At 35.5% G+C, this 23,906-nt stretch overlaps 1 protein-coding gene across 6 annotated transcripts in view; it reads right to left on the bottom strand.

Moving 5' to 3' along the window:
* LOC116998526 (sodium channel protein type 1 subunit alpha) overlaps positions 1–23,906 on the bottom strand; it is a 91,965-nt gene that overhangs the window by 11,313 nt on the left and 56,746 nt on the right. For 5 of the 6 annotated variants that reach the window (XM_033064275.1, XM_033064276.1, XM_033064278.1 and 2 more), the window contains 5 exons: positions 20,389–20,506; positions 18,839–18,993; positions 16,034–16,207; positions 13,411–13,533; positions 1,467–1,748 (listed from right to left, as the gene is read on the bottom strand). In XM_033064275.1, the coding sequence (XP_032920166.1) occupies positions 1,467–1,748; positions 13,411–13,533; positions 16,034–16,207; positions 18,839–18,993; positions 20,389–20,506 (852 nt within the window). The remainder of the gene's footprint in view (positions 1–1,466; positions 1,749–13,410; positions 13,534–16,033; positions 16,208–18,838; positions 18,994–20,388; positions 20,507–23,906) is intronic. The other variant, XM_033064279.1, reaches the window with a different exon arrangement.

Raw genomic sequence — 23,906 nt, 5'->3', positions numbered from 1 at the left:
GTGGTAGGTCTAGATTAATTTTTGTGTTTGGAATTGTGGGAATAGTTGTCAAATTTCTCCTAATATGCCTGCCAAATAATCCAATAATTTAAGAATCTAAGTCTTGTAGACATTTTAATGAATAGAAGATGAAATAATCTATGCATAGCCAGGACACTGAAATAGGACTGCAAGTACCTGAGGGTGGTGATTGAGGCCACAAAGCCAGGAAAGAAATGAACCTGCAATAATTATTGCAGATTAGAATAGGTTACTACTAGAAATAGAGTTGCAAACTACTTGGAATTAGTTTTTTGATGTCTTCTTTTTCCTGAACACCTGTAATGAAGCATTTTGCCTCTCTGGGTGAGTAAACTTCAAAAATAAGGCAAAGAAAATAAGTACTTAAAGTTTAGTTATCAAAATCAAATTGTATTCAGTTCAGTATTTTATTTTGTTAATACTATTGGTCCCTCTCCACTCTCTCCCGATGTGACAGTAAAGTAAGTAATCATATTGAAATTTAAATGTGCAGACTTATCAGTCACAGAAGTAAGATGCTGTATTAGCTGGGAGAGGCAGTTCAAATTGCTCAGAACTATTGTTTTAGACTTTGTGCAGGACAGTGTCCATACCACTGCATCAAGTTAATGATTTGTTTTAATGAGATTTTGTATAAACAGCATAAAATCTGGAAGCTTATTTAAAAGCAATAAAAGTAAACCTAAGATAATCCCGATTCAGATAGTAACCTCATTAAAAAAAGTATATAGAGGTTGCTGAAGGTACACAACATAGGGAAAAGTCCAGCATTCTCTTGATTAAAGCTGGGTCAGACTGGTGGCTCTTCAAAATACAAAGATAGACAGTGTTCTGAGGACATAATTTTTGATAGTGACATCATAATCTTACAGTATCTGCATATATTTTCTTTCTTCTTCCCTGAGATTTTGCAATAAACTCCATGAGGTCCTTATGCACAGAAATATCAGGAAAATATTTCATAGATTAGAGTATCAAGTGCTAGTTTTATTTTCTTTTCTTATTTCTCTTCTGAATGAGAAATTGCTTTTTGGATTAGATCTGCTCTGGCAGCAGCCACAAACCTGAGATGAGGTTTATTACCTGAATTCTTTGTGACTTAATCACACCAATGGAGATTTTTTTTTCAGCAACTGGAAAACTTAAAATATTTAGATACCTGAGTACCACTCCTAGGTAATTTTAGAAACTTTAAAAGTTAGAAGGGGCTGTAGGACTAAGGGAACCATAAACAGGAAGATGTGTCCATTAGATGTCCTAAAAATTCTTTATTCATCATAGTAGACTCGCTGCTTATGATGAAAAGAGTCATCAATTACCAGTGTAGCAGCACTACTATGTGACAGATAGAAATCATCAGGTGAATGTTTTGTCTCTGTGTTGCTAGAATTGCTTTTCACTACTGCATATAAACAGGAAAAGGTATATAAAGAGTGATCACTTACTACTTGAAGTAAAGAAAGATACCCAAATCCTACATTATCAAAGTTTACTTTCACGTTTTTCCATCGGGCACTTTGATTGTTTTTTATGAGTTCCTCGCACTGACTAAAATTGTTGATCTGGTCGACTTCAAACCTTTCATCAGTTGTGGTGTTAACACAGTAGTAGAACTTCCCAGCAAACAGATTTACGCCCATGATGCTGAAAATTAGCCAGAATATAAGACAAACGAGAAGCACGTTCATGATGGATGGAATTGCTCCTAAAAGGGCATTCACAACCACCTAGTACACAAATACAGGGGGAAAGAGAAAAGAGTATAAGCATATTTACAGCAATACATTTTTGTATACTGTTTCACCATTCCTTAATAAATGCTAATTCAGAATCTAATACTATAACATTAAAGCAGTACATTAATAACTGCAGCATTGCACCATTCCTTTAAATTATTAGCATTAGTACATATAACAAAAAGAAAATAAGTGAGATAATGAAAATAATTAATAGAAAAACAAAAGAGAAGACCTGGTAGTAGTAAGATGATGCCTGACACTGACTTGTTCTACACAAAAAAGAAAAAATGTGCTAAATGAAAAATGTAGACATAATAAAATTCTAAAAATGCATTAAATTATAGCTTTAAAAATGTTTAAATCAAAATGGCAACCTGTAGATTTGATCAACATTGAAATTTAAGCTGAAAATACAAATGCCATGAATCTAGAAACTAAGCTCTACATAAAAGAATTATGCGCGAATTAAATACACAACTTTATTGCCTTATTGTTCCATGCAAGATTGTAACAAAGATTAATTTCTTTGTATACGAAAGCAAGACAAGTTTGCAATATGTGTCTACTTGAATTAACATAATTTATTTCAAGCTCCAGTCTTGTTGTTTCATGTATTAAGTTAGCAATACCCTTCATTTATCTAAAAAAGGATACATTTAGGACTTTTAATTTTGCATTTTGAATTATTTTTGAGGGGGTTGCCTTCTCAGACATTTGCAGGCAAGATGTCAATAAATCTTATGTAGCTAAAAGGTGTATTATTCTGATATATGCAGTAATTAATCACATGTGTCTGTCAGACCTATCAAAACTTTTGTGATGAGCAATTATTTTTCCTTGTGTATCCAATTCCAGGTTCTCATTACAAGTTATATTTTATTTTAAAATTTGTATTTTTTCTTCTGTAAACTTTTGGGACCTGGTAGGAAGGAAAAATAAAATATGAAGTAGGGCTCTGATTCTCAGTAATCTGGGTCCTGCAGCAAGGCAGGAGAGGATTGGTATGGATATTGGAGTATATTAAGTTGTCTTAGTCTTTCTCTGCTCCCTGAAATATAGATGCACTCACCCCCACTAGCAGCACAGTTGTGAGCAAGCTCAGAACTGCTCAATTTTACTACCTGTATTTCACAGCCTCTGGAAGGCCTTTGGAAGAGGAATACTGTGGTTGTGTTATTCATCACTCAGCAACCTCCTCCCCTCCTCCTCCCAAATGTTATGGCCAGGAATTAGGACCTGTTTAGAGATCTTAGGTAGAAATGTTATTTTCAGGGTATATTTTCTTTTCATTGTGAAGTGTCTCCTCCATTACCAGACAGTAGAAATGGACCTTTCTGTAGCAAAATATCCTTATAATTTATTTTTTTTAATTTAGCACTTTTTTCTTTTTTAAATATCACTTGTATTTTTGGTGATTAAAAGATCCCAGCGATAAATCTGATGCTACTCAGCTTCATGGAACTGAGAACAACATACAAATTAGAAATGGAATTAGAAATTCTGAAATTTGTTCCAAGTCTGACCTGATCTATGACACTGCATTATGCTATTGCTGCTTTGAAATTCTATGCCAGCTAGTGTCTGTCTTATCTTTTTTTCTCCCCACGCATAAAAATGTTCCAGATGTGTTACACTGATTGAATTCCTCTGTTTAGTCTTGATGAAAAACCTGAAAATAAAGATGTCAAGAAAGAAAGATGGGGATTTAGTTCTGCAACTCAAATGAATTAAGGTTACTTCTGCTCACACAAAGAATGGTTTTTCATGAATTGAGTGCCTGTAGCAGTTACCTTTATAATAACCCTGACATCCATTGAACCGTAGCACAGATCCAGAACAGGCAGCAGAATTCTAACAGCAACAACAACTGTTACAACAATTATAAATTGATAATAGCTGTAGAAAAAAAGATTTCTACAAAATGCATCAGCGTATCTTGCACCTTTAGATGAATAGGTAATGCAGTCTCACCACTGAGACTATGAAAAGATCAGCCACATCTTCTTGGATAAAAAGAGAACAGCTTCCACCAACTGTTCCAACAATGCTTCCAACAACTTATTTCATAGAGGTCACTGTAAACCCATCAAATGGTAATAATTTTTGGTCACTACTGACCTGGCCTGGATGCGAACTGGTGACCTAGAGATGAAAGGCTCTGTATCCTATTACCAACCCCTTGAGCTATCCAGTCCCCCTGGAAGGTTTTTTAAGAAAAGAAGAAAAGAAAATTAAAACTTTTAGAAGCTGTTTTCTGTTTGCATTGTTTTCTGTTTGAATTTTTTTCCCCAACAGTGTTGAGCCTTGCCCCTAATGCTTTGCCTTAGCAGTGTTTTTCTGTATTAACTTTTTTGTTTTTTTGTTTGTTTTTTTCGCTTTGGGAATTAGCTGAGGTATTTAGGTATTTCAGGATAACCAGGACATTAACTTAATACATATCCAAAATTGCACCCATATATACACAAACACCTACACGTGAAAGTTACAGTGAATGGACAGAAGAAAGGGAGAACCAATTGAAAAGCAAACTGAATGCAGAAAAGAGGTCAATTAGCATTTCTTAATGAGTTAATTTAGCAAATAAAAATTGTCATTCTCATCTTGTTGGAAAGAGGCTGTAGAAGGTTAAAAGAATGTTGACAACTACAGCTCTTATTTTTGCTTGCTCTTTAAATCTAAATCAGATATACATGATTCAAAATGCATTTTTTATTTTAAAAGGGGCTGTTCTCTTTGGTTTATTTTCTGTTATTTCTTGATACAGAATATAATGCCAGTAAATTGGAAAAAGAGGTATGCTAGTTTGTTCGGTTTTATAAATTACCTATGCATTTCCTCAAGGTTGGAATGTTGCTGGTCAGGCTGACTCCAGTGAGCAAAGCTGCAAAAGCCCAAGTTGATTCTGCTTGTTCACCTTCCTATAGCTTCAGGTAGGTGGAACAGCAATAAGAACAAGTGAGAAGCAACACCTGATGCCTAAAAAGACAAAGGAGCTCTAGACTATTTTACATTTCAGTCAACATTCATCCAGGGGGAAAAAAATCATTGTGGGAAACCATGTCTCCTCTACAAGAAAGCAATATTTCATATATATACCAAAATTTTCATGTTTAAATTTCTGTAACATTTATCTTCCAATATCAGATTTATATATAAGATAAAATAATTACTACAATGCAAACTGTATGTCCTATCTTCTGGCCAATATGATTTTATGTAAAGACAAATCAGTAGTCCACGTGTTTTTCATGGTTGCTGTTTGTATCTTGTTTTGAAAAATTCTCAAAGAAAACAGCAAAACCAGGAAAAAAATCAGTTTTGCCGTGAGAACCATTCATATGTGTAGAATGAGGATTGTACAAAACACCAGCTTATCCCTGCTGTGTGAATAGAATATAAGGAAGCTTTACTAGATTGAGTCCTGCTGTGGGAGACATAACTGAACACATGGTGAGATATACATGCATTTTAGTTGCCTGGGGAAAGTATTTTCCATAGATCCTGGCACCTCAGCTGCCACAGATTTTCCAGAAATTCCTACATTGGAGCTGAGTAATGAATATATCAGGGCCTCCTGAAATTTGTAAACAAGGAAAAATCTTTAGCAGTACTTATCCACTTTTCCCATAGCTTTTGCATATTCTGTGAAAAAGTTACAAACTTTGTTCCTGGTGCAAATGAGGAGGAAGTTACTATTTTTGGGATGGAAAGGGAGATTATAGGACTGCGTGTAGAACATTCTTTCTACTCAAAATTAAAAAGTATTTTATCTGCCTCTACTTGGAAGGTATCAACTTCATAATTTTATGCCTAAATAGGAAAAGTTCCCAAAGAGCTGCCAGAGAGAACATTTGCATTGAGAGGTGGAGAAGTGAACAAGTAGACATTGGTTTAGATCCTTGGTCCAGAAGACTGAAACCACGCTGATTTGAGCCAGTGGGTATCAAGTAGCAGACAAGAGAACACTCTCTCCCAAACTGTGGAAGAATTGAGGCAAGGGAGGAAAGGACGTAGTAAGTGTATGTAAACGTAGAGTAACTATCCCAGGCAGGGGATCAAAAGAGAACCTGAGGTAGACCATGAGGAAAGCCCACCCCTTAATCAAAAAGGTTAACTACCTGATGCTGTAATAATGGCTTTCTGTTCTCCCTGGCACTGTAAAATTGATGATGAAAACTGTCTTTCTCTGAAGTTAGAGGAGCCTCTTCTACAAATCATAATACAGCAGAAAAGGCAGTGGGATTGGAGGAAATGGTTATGAGGTTTAATTAAGGAGCAGCTAAGTCAGTTGAAAATGTTTGTCACAAAAGCAATGGAGGTAGTGGACCTGAGGGCCAGCAGACAGAATAAAAACATGGCCCAGTGCTGAGGATTAAGAGTGATCCTCAGCAGAGGCTCTGGGATCTCTGCCACAGTTGCTCAGTGTGAGATTTGGAGATGCCCAGGAAGGAAGATAACTGGTGATGCACTACAGGAAAAATATTCCCATATAAGATACCCTGTCTCCTTTGAGCACATACATGGAGTTGGATTGAAGATAGCTGTTGGGAGGGAAAGGTTAAAACTGGAAGATTTGGTGAGGAGGGAATAGTTTCTCTCAAAGTGAACTTGTAGCTGGGAATGCTAATCATGTCAGTGTGGGAAAACTCCATTTATTATGTCTAGTGTTGTTTTCCTCTGCCTGTTTTGAGAAGTAGAATTCCCGTGTAGACATAACGCACTCTCACAGACATGCTTGAGCCTCCTGCTGGGAGACAGAGGGAGCTCATAAAAGCACAGCCTTGTGATAAGCTGCGCATGCACGAAGCCCTTTCATGTACTGGGGCAGGCTGCAGATCCTGCTGTCCCCAGGAGGATGAAGGAACCCTAAGGGAGCCTGTGGCCCCGTGTGTCTTGCCTCCCAGCATTGTTGGCAAGGTAATGAAATAAATCTACTCTACATTTGAGCTGTGTTTTGCTGATCACACTGGTTACCTGTCAATTCACACAGTTGCTATCTAAGGATAAAAGTCCTTTATATTGAAAGGATAAAGTACAGTGCCACAGCACTCTACTGTAGATGGGAATTTTACTCATAGATAATAATTAAAATCTCTCCCATTTTATCAATGTTTATATATATCAGGTAATAAACATATTGCAGTCTAGCAGATGAGGACAGAACACAAAAGGAATAAATAGAAGGAATTGAGAGAGAGAGAGATTGTGATAATTCTTTTACCTCAAAACTACAAATTTTGTCATTGAGTAGCTTGGAATGGTACCCTGGGAAGAAGCATGCTGCATATGCTTGGTGATCAGCTATGAACTGGCTGTAGAGGCAACAGTGAATGAAAATTAGGAATATCTGTGAGAGAAAGTGCAACCTACTTGACATGATCCAAATAATGGTTAGAGAGGAACTGGGAGAATTTTTAGATTCTAGGAACCTAAAAATCTAGAATTATCTAAGTAATTAAAACTTTCTAGTTTTCAATTAACTACTTTTTTTTTATCTTAATGGATTTCTTGCAAGAAACTAATTTATCCCACAAATGGAAATCAGAGCGCTACACCATGCACCATGTTGATATGAATGTATGATCTATAATCCACTAACTACATTCTACATCTGAGAAGAGTCTGGCTTTGTCTCTTACCTGTCTTCCAACACAAATTACAGGTAGTTAATGGATTTTGCCATTAAGAGGTGCATAGTAGAAAAACTAATTTCCACTTTTGCTACACAGTTTGCCTTAATTATATGTGCGTACATATATTTTATTTTTAATGACATGATATAGGATTATGTAAGGTCAGAATTAAATAACACTTAGAAAAATGTTTAGAAAAGTTAGAAAAAGTTAGAAAAAATTTTTAAAAACCACCTTATTTTAGCAAACTAATATTTATCTTTGAGTCACGATCACTAAAAAGTTAGCAAACCAAAAGTTTGTAGAAGTAAATTTTGATGGTGGTACTATACTGTTATTTAAATCAATTTTTTAAAAAAGAAAAAAAAGAAACAATGAATGCATTTTGTCAGTGTTAGGCATGAGAAACACCTTGTGTGAACCAACTGAAAAAATTATTTATGAAAATGTCTTCAATTTTTTTGAGTAAAAGGAAGACTGTATTGGGAACATACAGTGAGGATTATTAGAAAAGTACCATTTAAAACAGTGATTGTAAAAAAAGTTGGACTTAACTGAGAATATGCAAAAGCAGGCAGCTGGAAGAATCAAAGAGACCTGTCAGGAAGTTACAAGTAAATCTTAATCTGAACAGCAATGAACAAATAAAGCTGAAATATGGTATAAAAGGTCTTAGAGGATAAGAAAATCACTCCCGGAACAAGACAATTGTATTTTCTACTTCTCTGTAACTGTTACTGTACAAGTGCACCTGACTGAAGAATGCTTCCGATAGTGAATTTTCTCTTCATAGAAAGCAAAATACTTTCTCAAACAATGCACAAACTATTTTCATAGTACCTGGTGCTGGAGAAATTTCATACTATTGGGTGGTGAATTTATATCTTGGAATGCCACAATTCTTAGCAGAGAGGTTCAACTAAGTGATTCTGCAGTTCTGTTCTGGCTTTAGTAAGAAAATTTAACTTGTTAAAGTAGCAACACAAGCATTTGTTACTCACATAACAGTCTTATGAAAAACAAGCTACACAGTTGGATTTAACAGAAGATGAGGTTCTGGAGCAGCCTGATTCTGTTTCTCACCAAAAATCAAGTACACAAAAAGTACTTTTGAAGACAATATAGAAGAAAATACATGATACTACATAATGTATTAAAAATAATTATCTACCAAGCAATAAATCACAGAGCTCCCTTTGTTTGAGAAGACCTGGTAAAGAGAAATGAGCTATTGTAAAAAGAGATATTTTAAAGAGACTCGAGCATGAAAACAGAGCAGTTACTTGATGTCAGAATAGTATCTTCGTATTTCACTGGATGCAGTGAAAATACACCAACTTCTTTCCCTCCTTGTTGCATTAATGAAATGTTATTGACTTTCACATGCCCTGTAACATTTTCAATTAAAATGCAAACTATATTATGTGTCCCATTCAAATTTCTTTGAATTTTGTTCCTAACAATAAGGGTTTTCTGTAAGATACAACAAATACAAAACTGGAAAAAAATTGAAGCGGTTTCAATTACATAAGGAAACTCTTCAGAAGTTCTCTTCTTATTGTAGAATTACAGTCTAAAAAAATTCTAAGATGTTTCCTGTATGATTTATGAACATCTATATAAAGTTTATAAATTTTTAAATTGCTTTTCAGGAGACACAAAACTTCTAATAGACCTTCCATAAAACTCAAAGGTAATGAATAATATCACAGTCCTCAAAAAATCCTTCTGAGTGCATGATGCTTAGATCAACAAAATATATTCCTCTATTTTTAAGAGAAATTTGCAGAAAATATTGACTCACTTTCTTGAGAGTGAATACATAATTCTTAATTGTGAGATAAGATGCTAAATTGACATTGAACATGGTTGATACTGATACATCATTTACACTGAAGCTACAAACCCTCTGCACTAATGATACCCTCCTGCAGTTGGTGCTTGCAAGGGCTGTAGCTCTATGAAGTGGATTTCCTAGAGAATGGAAATTTTTTCTATCGCTGACATGTCTCCTGCAAGACATTTTTAAACCCCAAGAAAGATAATACTCTTACTGGCATTTTGTTAAAGAATTATGAAAACTAGTTTCCAAGACAGGCCAAAGAAGACTGAATTCAGATTCCAAGAAGGGATGTTATATGTTGTATATTGTGTGTATACACTTCAAGTGATTTACTTAATGTAACATATAGGGTGTTTTAAATTACACAAAAAATTTAAACTGCAATTATATAAATATCTGTAGTTGTGACTATTCAGCTCGCGGTGTTTTGGAGTGTGTTTAATGTATTAAGAGTAATCTTCAATACTTTCTTCAGGTTATTTTGAATATATTAGTTATAAATTGAGTAACAGGGTAAAATATAGATCTTTCCAAAACAATTTTTAAAGAAAGCTAATTTTTATCTCAGTTTAAAAAGCCACAAAAAATCTTAAAATGGCTGAGTTACCTTTCTCCTGAAAAAAAATTTCCAGAAACGCTAAATAAAAATACTCATTTGATCATTTTCATGTGTTTTCTTTAACATCAAAACTTCAAAGAATTATTTCCAAAGATTTAAAGCAATTGAGAAGCAGTGGAGGATGAATATATAGAATCTACTTTTACTGGTACTGGGATTTGCAGGTTGTCTCTCCTCCTAACCCTTAATATACAATGTAGTTATTAATCAGACTGTACTCATTAAGGGTAGAAAAGGGGGAAACACTGTACCCACAATACAGATAAGGGGAGGAACCAGTGGTCCACCCCATCCAAGCAGAAATATATCCAATATGAAATAGAAATATATAGCCTATTATTAGTTGTGAATCTGTAATGACAGACACTTGATGCTGTGTTTTATAACACAGTTCTATGAGAAATATTTCTTTCATGCTAATGAAGTTTTGAGTATTCTTGAAAATGCCTCACTGCCACTTTCCTGGTAAGGGAATCTAAGGAATAGCCATAGAATTTTAGAAGAGATTTAAGACATCAAATACTCTAATTTTGTTTTTAAAGTTATGAAATTGGACTGGAAATTTGAAATACAGTAAATGTTTAAAGCCATCAGCCAGAAATATGCATAAGGCATGCAAAACTGAAAGTGCGAGTGGATTTCAGATTGTTTGCTGCCTTCTACTATTTCTCTAATAAATCAAGCACGGCATGACATGCTTTATTTTGTGAAGTTAGACACAAATGCATGCTTTATTTTCACTTAATTCTCTAACTCAGCAAAGCAAATGTACTCAGTATTCTACATTTTCAAGTAGCATACCAATTCAAACTAGTGCAAAAGCATTATACCGCGAGTACTAAAAAGCTAAACAAAAAGCAATGGGTATATTCAAATCTCAGTTTGCAGCTACTTCTGCTTAGTCCATACAGTAATTGAGATGAGAATATAAACCCTAAGACATAAATTTAGGTTAAATTAAAGCAATCCTTTACTTTGCCTTCCAGCATCTGGGTGGAGTTGGTTTTGAGATTCAATATAGAAAGTATTAAAATTTCACAGAATTCAGTATACTAGTAGATATTCTAAATGCCTTTAATATGGCAAAATTCATTCCTGTGCTTAAGGCAAGCACAGGCAATGGATCACTTGCACCCTATTATGGTGTGAGTGATTCATATATCTTATACTCAGTTTGGAAAGGGAACTATGAAACAGCATAATTATAAAATGAAGTTGTAACTAAAGAGTATAGCTGGAGACTTCTAAGAATGTAGCTTAAAATCTGAAGTGTGTTTCATATTTAGGCATAAGAGAATAGTCATTAGTATGTACTGACAGTGTACAATGCTGCATTCTTCCTATTCACCAGAATTAAAAACTTATTAAGAAAAACACCGATTGAATAAAAGTGGTTGAGTACTTGGCAAATTGTTTTAAAAAATAATGCAGAGCTTTTTATATCCAAAGCCTCTTGTTGAATACTTTAGATATTTTACATTTTCAGTGCAAAATGTGAACAGTTTTGAACAGGGGTGAACATTAAAATTTGAATACATACTGAATAAAAACATTTTATCACAGCTCAGTGTAGGTATGGGCAATATAAGAAAGCCAAGAAGGCTGCTTTAGTTTTACTTTCTGCAGACAGAAAAAATAATCTCTTTTTATGAATTTTTATGAAATGAACTCAATTTCTGAGAAGACTTCGATTTGACTATAGTCTTATGAGCTGGTCAATTATTTATTATTTGAATCTTTTTACTGTTTGTGAGTCATTCACAAAGTAATGCCAACAACTGTCAGTGAGCTGTTTTGAATACTTGCCAAGTGCTTTGGAAAAAGAACACTATTTCAGAAGTGCCAGTAGTAAATATAAGGCCTATATATATTTGGCCAGTCAAATCTGCTAAGTGACTGGAATCAGGTATCTCATTGACTATCATTAATATTGGAGGATAGAGCTAAAGCCTACTTGCTTTTCCAAGCTTGTCTGTGACTCCTAACCAGTAAATTGCTCATGAATTATTCACATTGTGTAGGTGAAATTCTATCATATGATTGGGTTTCTGGCAGAGTTTCATAGTTATTCAGCAAGCAGTAGGGGAAAGGAGTAAATATACTTCAAGTAACAGGTACCTTAAAAACAGCTTCTTTATGCATGAATATCCCAAATCTTGTAAGTGGAAAATTTACTAAGGCAATCATGTAAAGATACAGAAAATTTGAATAAAACATTTTGCAATCAATTTTGACATCTTTCTAGAAATGGTCATTTCTTACAATATAATTTTAAGAGCTTTATATTCCTTCCTGCATAACATCTATACTGGTCTCCCAGATCTGCTGCTGACCAGAAATCATTGAAAATGTAAAGCTGACAGCAGTTTCCCAACATTTCTCTTCACAAAACCACATCATTTATCTGAAGGTTCATGAACAGTATGTACGAAGAAAGACAAAGAGAAAATGGCTAAATCAAATAGTTGCATATTTTGTAGTACTTGACCAGCTCTTACCCTGCTGAATATCACTTCATGAGTTTCATACAAGGAGAAAACTGTTAAAAGTCAACTTGCTGCATGAAGCTGAAATTTATTAATTTAGTAATCATTGGTTAGCAATGTATTTTCTGTTGCATTCTGGAGTGGAAATAGGTAGTCTGCTGAATACAGTTTCAGGAAATGAGTTCAAAGCCTCAGCTTGAATTCATCATTCTTAGATTTTTGCTAAAGATTTTGCATTGTTTCCTCTTACGTTTCCATGACACAGAAAAAGCATTCTCTTGAAGCATATTTCACTGACATGCATATAGAGTTAGTTTGTATTCAGTGGCTTTAAGGAACAGAACGTATAAACAAATGAAAAAATAAGTCAAAATGCCTTCTCGAGTGAGATGAATAGTAAGCAGGGCCTCTAAATTACTCAGGCTAGCAAGAAATAATTTTATATACATTGTACTGAATATTGAATAGAGATTAGTTGAATAAAAGAAGCATTTACCTTACAAAAAGAATAACTTCAGAGTGGAATCAAATAACTTGATTTGCTTTTTGAGTCAGCCAAACTCAGAAATAGATTTAAACCACTAGCAGAGATGAATATGTCTGTAGTATCATCTAATGAAATTCAGTGGGGTTAGATTAAAGGAGGTTTATAAAATATAAGGAGAAACAAGGGAGTTCAATTTATAGAAGAAAATATCTTTGTTAACTAATGCTAAATTAGATTCCTGTATAAATATTGTGATATGTTTATGAGTAAAGAAATTAATACAATTTTGTTACATTTATTATTAAGACTCTGTTAAGAGAGTTCATAGTTGGCAATTTCAAAGACTCATATGAAAAACTCCTGAGATTGGCTAGAAAGTAAAGTAACCTTAATGAATGTAAGTTCTACGTGATACTGCATATGGATTCAGGTGAATGGATAAAGCGTTTTGCTTATCTGTTAGTAAAAGATATGCAATAAAAAGATAATGCAGCCTTTCTGCATAGACTTGTCATTCCTTGTTGTGCATGCATGTATTCCTTCTATGCATGCATAGTTTCAGACACTTTCACGTTGTCTTACCCTCATGCCTTCAAATCGTGACAAAGCTCTTAGAGGTCTCAAAGCTCTTAGTGTCCTAAGGGACTTAATGGCACCAAGTTCAGAGTAACCCAATGCATTTGCTGTTAAGCTAACCAAAGAGACCTATATGAAAACAGGAAAATGAAAATTATTATATTGTACATTCTACTTTACATACCATAGACGTGAGATATACACTTCGTTAGAAGATTCTAATTTTGGATCACTAAAAAAAAAAAAAAGAAGAAGAAAAAATAAGCAATATGAAAGAAGAATAGGTAAACAAACAAAGATAGCATAAGGTAACTAATGTCTGGAAACATTAGTACTACTGAATTTCACCCTTTGCTACCGATCGGAGGGCATTTAAAATCACAAAAACTGAATTAAATTAATTTCTCCTTTTTACCCATTTAGGTATTGGTCTTATTTTTTCTTTGGTTTACGATACTGTAGGGATCAATAATTGTGGTTGATTTCTCACAACTGAAAAGGGAAGTGATTGAAGTTTGTGTTGAACTACATGTGGGTCACAGAACAACACTGCTCCTCTGAAATTTGGTGAAAAGGATATTTTTTGCTATAGGCAGTTAAACTGACTAATCCTTTTGCCTGACTGCTGAAATTACGTGCTTTACAAATTGACATTAACCTGGACTATGCTGTTTCTAAGACCTTAAAAGAACAGTTCCATAGGTGGAAGAATTTGGCAGGCCTTTAAATATTCCATGTCCCTAAATTACCTCAGTGCGAAATGCCACATTCTCCACATTTGCTATGGCTCCTGTCCAAAATATTACCTTCTATTTGTTTCCCAATTTTCCTAAATGTTCCCTCATTATGCTTTTCTAATTCCTTAATTATTTACTGGGCCAAAAATAGTGTGATGTTCTTAGGTAGTCTTTCATTATATAGAACGTTTGAGGTAAAGAGAACTTTAGGACTGTGCTCGTATTTTAAAACAAGCATGATATGTGAAATTTTTAGCTTTTAAAAGTTAATAGTGTTTCTGAACTTTTAAGTAGCTCTAGCAACCACAAAATGTGGTTCTTTTGAAATCTAAATTTCTTTTTCCAGCACATTCATATTATCACTGAAAACTTTCAGGCTGTCATAATTTAAAGGAAAAGTAAAGAAAATATCCACATGTGTAAATTCAGCATTTATCATGAATTAATTCAGACACTTGAATATGTACTATACCTTCACATAATGATGTATTCCCATTTTCACATTCGTAAGATTGCTGTTTGAGATATTATGATTTAAATAGGGTCAAACATTAGAGAAATTTATTTTAGAAAACTAGCAGCTGCTTCTGCTTGCATAGTTATTTAAGTTTTTTTGTTGTAGGTGCCACTTAGGTACCCATTTTGAGAATTTCCATACAAAGATCAGAGAGGGTACTTTCTTTGTATGAAACACCTGTACCTGTATATGTGGAGTTGAACCCTAGATGTATTTAAACCACAAAGTACCCAAATGAAAATGTTGTAAACACCCATAAAAAAAAACCAAAAACAAAAACAACATCAAAAACAACAAAGAACCTGAAGAAAATAAATTGCTCTGATGCTCTGATTAACCCTTGTATGACAGGAACATATTGAGAAAGTGGTGGGGTTTTGGCAATACTTTGGGACAATAACTTCGTATAAAATTCTCTTTTTGTCTATTCGGTGTACATTTATAAGTCATTGAAACCAGGACAAAAAGAAACTTAATTTTAAAACTGAGCTTGTTCAATACTTTGTTTTTGTATATGTTTTACCAGAAATTGCTGTCTTGAAAATACAGTGACTACTTCTGGTTTTGTTACTCTGTAAAACATAGCATTTGAGGTTCACCCACAGAAATTCATGAATTGCAGAAACAGTTTACTTTCCTGTACACTGGAGGTTTTTTCCCAGAGGGTATACTTAGGATATTCTTAAATGCTCCATAATTGTATCAATGCATCAAGAAATGTTCTCTCCCATTTCACAGCATAGTACCATAGACCTAGAACTATGAGATAACCATTGCAGCAAAGATTTCAAACATGCCTGTGAAGAATGCAAGCTCAGTAGTATTTACTGGACTTCAATACTAATTAAGTCACACTACCAGCACTAGAGATAAGTCCTGCTTTCCTTGTGGAGTCCTAATTTATCCATATGCTGAAATTTCTGGATGTGATGTTCTTTTTCTTCCCAGAGGAATTTAGATTCAGATGGTTGTCTGATGTCTGATAGATCAGATACCCATCTAAATGCTTGATTCAACCTAGACCACAGCAGGAGGAATGATGGTTCTGAAGGTGGGAGTGAGCAGCCCAGGCCAGAAAGCAGGGCAGCATGACCTCTTCCAACAGCAGGGTTGGGGTAAATAAAGCCCCTAACTGCTTGGGGGCCACCGTGTGAGGTCCCTTCTGTTCAGCAGGAGAACTTCCAGTCTCTCTTAACATTGCAAGGCAGTGCAAGCATAAAGTAAAAGACAGAAACATGCAATTTTTCAATCTACCTTAGTTTTCAAATTGAAAAGTAAGCTAGTTGGCATTAATAGATATTATGGCTGCAGAGAAAGGAAGTTTAAAAATTATCAGATAAATATAAAGGTTTCACCTCAGAAATAAACTACATACATCAACAATCAGGAAGTCCAGCCAGCACCAGGCATTAGTAAAATATGTTTGGTAGCCATAGGCCACCCACTTCAGCAGCATTTCCAGAATGAAGATGTAAGTGAAGACTTTGTCAGCATATTCCAGCATGGTCTTGATAGTTTTACGTTGTTCAATATATATGTCTTCAAAAGCCTGTGAGAATAAACATTCAAAGATGTGTTATTTTTTGTTACTGCACATACTTCAGGTTGTACCACAACAAACAAAAAAGGCATCAAAAAAAGGAAGTAATCTTCAGAAAAGGCAAGGGTATGTCATTTCTATCTAATGCTTCTTTTTCTGATAACTCAGTATATACCTGTTTTTTCCCTATGGAAATATATTTTCCAGTTCACAGGAAGAAGCAGACATTACACAGCAATCACTCCACTGGCCAGAGATTTTCTAAAATGTATTTATTTATTTATTGCTGGTAGTGAATTATTCTTCTGAGATCATATTCCATAATGAGAAATAGAATTGATTCTGCCAAATGTTGTGCCTGAACTGAATTCTACTGAGATCATTTGGGTTGTATTTAGGGAGACCTAACTTCAAAATCCAGGGCCATAGCTGCAAAAATTTTAGGACAATGACAATACAATCTACCTTTTTCTTTAAGTCCTCTAACTTCCTACAAATTTTAATTTTTAAATCTTAAAAGAAGCTCTTCCTTTCTTAAAAAAAAAAAAAAAAAATCCGTTGAAATCAACTACCTGCCTTATTGTTCACATTTTATGAGAAACATAAACTTTCTGAGCTCCTTGCCATGCTATTTACACTTTTTGAGTTCTCATTTTTAGGCAATTGAAAAAAAAAAATCGTTCCTGCTTTTCATAAATTCTTCATTTTTTTTCCTTTAATTGCTTTCAAATTTCAATTATGCTATTATTTCTTACAGAGACTAAGGGATTTTATCAGGCTGAAAGGACTGGAATGTTGTGCTAGTTTGCAAAGATTTGGATGTTTTTTGATGTTAACATTCATTTTTACTCAGCCTGCTTATAAACCACTTGACATCTGTCAGTTTAAATGATCAGTGTTTGTATATCGGGCATCAAGCTAAGATCTGTGTAATTCTGGTTACCTGCATCAGACACTGTGGTACCTGACACTCGTGAATTCACTAAAGTCTGGGAAGTCAGCACTGAATGTCGTTTCATTTGCGCAGGTGGGGTGACAGAGGCTGAGTGAGCAGGCTCCTGGCAGCAGAACGGCGTCTGCTCCCTGCCCAGGAGCCCTGGGAGGGGTGTGCAGGCTGGGAGCACCCTGCCTCTGCCTGCCACATCTCCTGGCTGGGATGACACTGAGATGTGTCTGGAGCATGGCCTTGGGGTGAATATGGGATATAGTGCTGGTAGGTACAAAGAGACTTTTTCATTATCACAACATACTTTAATTTAAAGGGAGGGCAGAGCTTCACATTTCCAGAGACTGGGAAATTCAAGTTCTTTCACAAAATAAAGGTTATTTGAATGACACACCTTAGGCTCACAAGCACAAGATGGGGATCTTGTCTCAAACTTCCTCCAAATATAATAATAGAAATTCACATTTTTCAGATCTCCTTCCACTACTTTTCTCATTTAAATTCTTGTCAGTGAAAATTTTCTGCACTTAGTTGTATGAACTAAAATTCAAAAAAAGCGTAAACTTGATCTTTTTTGTTATTTGGAGGATTTTAAATGACAGGGAAGGTGTCACATGGTATTGCATAAAAGTTGTTTTTCTGATGGTTGTGTTGATATTAGACCAAACAAAAGCAGAATAATTCTTAGAGATGTAGCTGAAACTAGTGATAGGTATTGTCATAAACTGCTAACAGTATTAACAGTATTTTAAAGAGTTGAGAGTCATCTAATGAGCTTATAATACAATTTGAAACACATTTTTTTTATTATGTAGGAAGTTAAGTAATTTGCCAAAGGGCAATTAAATCTGTCAGGGTAGATGCTAGATATACTCCGCATTATCTTACACCAAATAGTTTGCCTAAGAAACTTCACCTCAGTGTATATAGACAGGTTCACTTTAATTTAAAAATTAATCTACAATTTCTTTATTCTTCATTCTTATCTGTATTTTTGAAAAAAAATATTATTGTCAGGGTTTGTTTCATTTATTGTTACAGATTTGTATTATGGTTGGCTTCCCTTTATTCTACCCTTCCATGCTTGTTATAGCAAATTCATGTTTTTGCAGATGTCCCTTCAGTCTACATGAGCATGAGTCTTTGAGTCTATATTCAGTAGAAGCTGAATTGTAAGTCTAAATAAAAAATTCTTATTGTTAGAAAGGAATCAAAAAACCCACACAGTCTTAGCTTTTTGTTGTTGTTCTAGCACACAGCATTTATAGGACTACATAAGCCAGCCCTGGCCCTTGCAAGGTGTTTCGAACTCTTTATGCCATTATAGTTCCCAACACTTCAACAGTGACAGTCCTTTTCCCTGAGCTACATCAGTAAGCAGCAGTGAAAGGAGAGAACATACTCAAATAAGAAAGTTTAGTATGTTCTCTTCTTCACATGTTGTTCCTCTCTGCCTGAGGCATATCACTGCCACTGCCAGCAATGAAGTTAGGCTCTCTCTAATCAGTTATGTCTGTTCTCTTTTTCACATATTGTTGGGAAGACACTGTTTTTGCTATTTTCCCCAAGGCCTGAATAACATTTAGTCCTATCATTTGAAGAATGGAATTGTGTTAAGTTAAAACAGTGTTAGAAGAAACAATTTTAAGGAGTTTTCTGACAATATGAAGTCATTCTGTTCATGTTTTACTTACCAGAGCTCCACTACTGAGGAGAATCATAAAGACAATGAAAGTCTCAAACCAGTTGTGTTCAACAATCCTAAAGCAGGTTTTTCTAAGGTTCCACCACTGCTTTCCTCTCCCTTCTTCTATACTTACTTGACAGCACTTGAACCTTCTTACACAGCCTTTAGAACAGGGTATGTAATGAGAGGAGGAAAAAACCAAGATATTTTGTTGAGTTGCATTAATTTTGGTAATGCATTCTATTACTGATACAATCTTTACTGTGTTATTTAGTAAAAAACCTAATAGATTTTCACCTAGAAAACCTTTTTCTTCAAAGAAAAAAAAAACCAAAAAACATTGAGACAGTTCGAACTTAGTTAAATGAACAAGTGAGAAGAATGTATTTCTCATTTATCAATAAGTAAGTGCTCAATACAGTGCACACAAAACAGAAAAGTCCGTCAAAGACAAAGCCAAATTACAGAATACAAAATAAGAGTTAAAATATACAAACTCATTCAGATGTCAGGTAGGTTTATGTAGTAAGATATGGGCAAATGATATTAAACTGTACCTTTGTTCAGTATACTCAATTCAGACAATGTTGTATTCATTGCATGGAAAAAATCTAAGCCTCTTATCTGAGTTCTGGGCTTTTCAGTACCAGCTAATTTCTCTAACTTGTGCCCCTAATTTATTTACACTTTTATGATTTAGCTGCTGACTTTTATGTAGAAAAATAAATAATGGTATTTTCTGTGAGAAATCCTAGACTGTTATAGTACTACCTCTTACAAGTTCAATGTAAATTTTCAAGGAATGATCTGTTATCATGTCCAGAAGTAATCTAACCTGACAAAAGCATTTATTGTCCAATGCCTAAATCTAACTTTTGCTTAGATATACCAAAAATGACATTTTTATCCTTATATTACTGTTAAAAAAAAATTTCTTTCCCCACCTCCTTCACATGCACACATCCATAAGCTTTCTCCCAAGAAAGTGCCATTGGAAAAACATTTATGACCAGGTTGTGATGTTATTGAATTGTGGGCCCATTGAAGGAAAAATAAAAGATGAAGGAGTCTGCCAGGAGAGACTGTTCTTGCCCAGGGGGCAAACAAGGCTCTTCCTTCTCCTTTTTACAATTTGTAGAAGATTCATTTGGCATTTTGCACAAGACCACATAAGTGCAGTTTTTATTTATCACTAAACAGCTGTTTTAGTAATGTATACTTTATAGAGCACTTAGGTATCTGTGAAGAATATTTTTAAATGGTGTGCTTATTATTTCTAACTAAACTCTGAAAATACAGTAACATACTAAAATAAAACTTTCAATACCATATTTTTCTTATTTTAAAAATATAGATACATTCCCAATAAAACGTTTTCTTAACTGTTTATTCAATACATTGTATAATTGTGGTATCAGGGTCCATATGATATATTATGGACTAAAAGTACTACTGCTAAAAATCAGAGCTTAACACTAACAAAATGGTAATAGGATTCCTATATCTTAATACTTAACTTACATAGAAAATGATTCTGTAATTCTATTAATAAAATACCTTCTGTGAAGCAGGCCTCTGGCTCTTGGGCTTCTTCAGGTTCAGCTTCTGGTTGTTCTTCTGCAGGAAGTCCAATATCAACTGTGCTGCCTTCAGATGAACTAGAGGAATTTAATTTCTGTAAAGGAAAGAAGCATCACAAATGCACAGTAAATAATTTTAAGGCAAATATTTGATTTTGGAATAAGTAAATTAGACAATGTTTTTGAATGTTCTGGAATTCAACATAAGTAAATTCTTGATAAACATCTGAGAAGTTTCTACAGTCTGGTTTTCTTCCTGCACTGTATGAATCTATTAAATAGAAGGTGTATCAGTAACAGATCACGCTTCAAATAAAACTGTGCTTTAAACTGAAAAATGTGGGTAGGTAATGATGCCAAACCTGAGAAGATTCATGACCACAACAAGCCATAAGTTGCAATGATGTCTTGACCCACATAGAAATCATGAAGCTTAAACAAATATACAGGAATTTGTAGTGTTTACTGAAAATCAGGTAAGAGTCTAAAAATAACTACAGTAATTTCACGAATACAAGCCGCAGCAATTTGACAAAAATTTTGGTGGAAACCCGGAAGTGCGGCTAATAGTCAGGGGCGGCTAATATGTGAATAATTTTCTGACATTTACAACCTCAGACGTGCCAGCCAGAGTGCCAAGCCAAGCACCTGCCAGTAAAAGCTGGCATTTCGCAATTGTTACAGTGTTACTGTGTTGCCCTGGCTCCCTGCAGGCAGCACGGGGGGCGGGGAGAGAGGCGGGAGAGCTCTCTTCTTCCCTCCTCTGCCGCAGGCCCGGGGAGGTGGGGGGGGGCCGCGCCACCATTGCCGCGGCTTGGGGAGCCGACGGGGGGCGGGGCGCCGCCATTGCCGCGTCTCGGGGAGCCGACGGGAGCCCCGTGCAGCCATTGCCGCGGCCTGGGGAGGAGGCAGGGTGCTTTGTCCACGCCCGCCGCCGGTGCCACGGGCGCGGGAAAGCTCCGTCCCCGCCCGCCGCCACTGCCGTAGGAGCGGGGGAAGCTCCGTCCCTGCCTGCCACCACGGGGCAGCGCCGACCTGGGGTGACCGAGCCCAGTGGCAGCGGCGGCCGGCCCTGAGCGGCAGCACCGGGCTGGGCCACCTGGCCCCGTCAGCAGCCCCTAGCAGGCCGAGCCTGCACAGCCTTAGTTCAGCCAGTAAACCTCGCCCTCCCGCGGTTCTGTTACTAATTGCACGCGGGTCCTCGCTGCGAACGACAGAGCAGCTTATATTCAGGTGCGGCTTATTTATGGACAAAAACTGAAATATTTGCCAACACCCAGAGATGCTGCTTATACTCAGTGCGGCTTGTATTCGTGAATTTACTGTACATAAATGAGGTGGGAGCTCCAAGGAATGAGAGAAAAAAGCAGAGAAGGCCATACTTCAGATGTTAGTAAATCCAGATTAAAATTGCTGAAAGTTTAGCTCAGAGTGGAGCAGAATCTGCATACAGTAAGGCTGAGGTAGCTTAAACCCATAAAATAATCAGATTGCATTTTACCAACAAATTTTCAACAACATAATGAGCATAAAGAGAGAGGCATAAATTGGAAACCAAATTTAAAATTAAAAAAAAAAAAAAAACACTTTATCTAATTGTCTTCCTAAAAATCCAAAAACTGTTATAACATGTAGCATGCAGCTGGAACCTGGTTGCAATCTATCTTTTTTGTATTGTGGCTAAAACTTGAGCAAAATTGTGAAGGAAATATGTTTAAATATGTATGGCTAAACAAAATAATGAAACAACTGCAATACAGATCACGAAGTCTAACTATAAACTCAGCAACGCCAAGACCACCACTAAACAATGTCCCAAGGTGCCACATCTTTTAAATACCTTCATGTATGACCATTCAACTACTTTTTTGGGCAGCCTATTCCAGTTCTTGACAATCCTGTCAGTGGAGAAATCATCTCCAATATCAAATCTAAACCTCCCCTAGTGTAATTTGAGGCCATTTCCTCATCCCGTCTCTTCTTACTTGGGAAAAGAGCATGATCTCCACCTTGCCACAAACTCCCCCTGGGTTCATCAATGCTAGGTGGCAGCAGGCCTTTTGGTGTTGAGGACCAAAAACCCCAAACACTAAAACAACCCTCTTATTAAAGCAGTAGAAAGTCAGAAGTGTCATAGTACTTTTTCAATGAGATAAAAGATAACCTTGCTCCTACAGGTAGCAGCACATCAGCAGACAGCTTTCCTAAGCTTTCTAAACTGAGTCTATGTCTAAATGGGGATCAATTCTCCATTGGTCAGTCATAAACCAGGAGGTGTCTCTCTGTTTGAGTGTCTGCTCTGTGATGGGTTGGAAGATGGACTGGACAACATGAAGGTAGTGATGGAGAGTATATAATAAGTCATTGTTTTCCTTTAAAGGATCTTTGTTTAAACATTTTATTTTTAAATTCTTCATGCTGGGAGTTTTTGCTGAAATTTTAAGAACCTTTATTGTAGCAGTTGTCTATAAGCATAAGTCAAATTCATTATAGACATTTTAGCTAATTTATTCAGGAAAAGAATGATTAATACTTCAGCTATTAATTAGGAAACAGGAACAACACTGTCTCTGAAATAAGTTCCTATGGGGGAGAGGCTGTTTTGTACAGATCTCCTTTCTTGGAGGAGGATCCAAAAATTGCACTTAGCTTGACAATAAGTTTTTGCTAAGAGCACTAGAGGGCTCTTATCCACACTGACAGTGGTAAAGAATTCAGCTACCCTAAAATTTAGTGTCTGAAGCACTGTTAGCAATACAACAGTGGGACAGAAAGGAGAAGATGAGCTATCCTGTGAAGATACTGCATTACTACCAAAATGGGAACTAGCTGGTTAAGACTGAGATTTCTCAAGTGAGAAAATTAATACTGTTAAGTGTCTGGAAAAATAATTTTCTAATTTGACTAAAATGGCAACAGAATAAGTCATTGAGGGTATAGTTGTTTTGCAAAATCTGTCATCAAATCAATTTAAATTATTTTGCTAAAATAGCCACATACAAAAATTACATAATGGAACAGTTGCAGCCTTAATATGCTTTTAAAAATTGTAGTTCTCAAAAAGGCTTTATATCAATAGTCTTCTTTAGCATTCCTTTAGCAACAGTACATATTTTCATCTGTTGGTACTTTTCAATATTAACAACCAAGTGAATTTGAAGTATATGGGAGAGTCTATGGTTAAGGCTTCTTTTTATGGGAATCTAGGTCTAGAAGAGCTGACAATTTTAAAATCTAAAAGAATTGATATGTCTAAAGGAGTTACACAATCTATATGTTTTCTGGTTTATATCTGCTTTTTCAAGAGGCAGAGAGAAGATGTACCACACACCTCATAGGACTCTTGTCACAAAAGGCAAACAAAAATTTCTGGTGGAATAACACTGCAGCTAAGGCATTGTTCCCTAAAAGTTGTTACAACTACCATGTGGACCATACATAGTTTTTATGGATTATTTGAGTCTCTCATTACCTGGCCTCTTATTCCCTCTTGGA

This window comes from Catharus ustulatus, chromosome 7 (assembly GCF_009819885.2).
Source record: "Catharus ustulatus isolate bCatUst1 chromosome 7, bCatUst1.pri.v2, whole genome shotgun sequence".
Taxonomy (NCBI): Eukaryota; Metazoa; Chordata; class Aves; order Passeriformes; family Turdidae; genus Catharus; species Catharus ustulatus.
The sequence above is the reverse complement of the archived record's forward strand: the minus strand, read 5'-3'. Positions and strand labels throughout refer to the sequence as shown.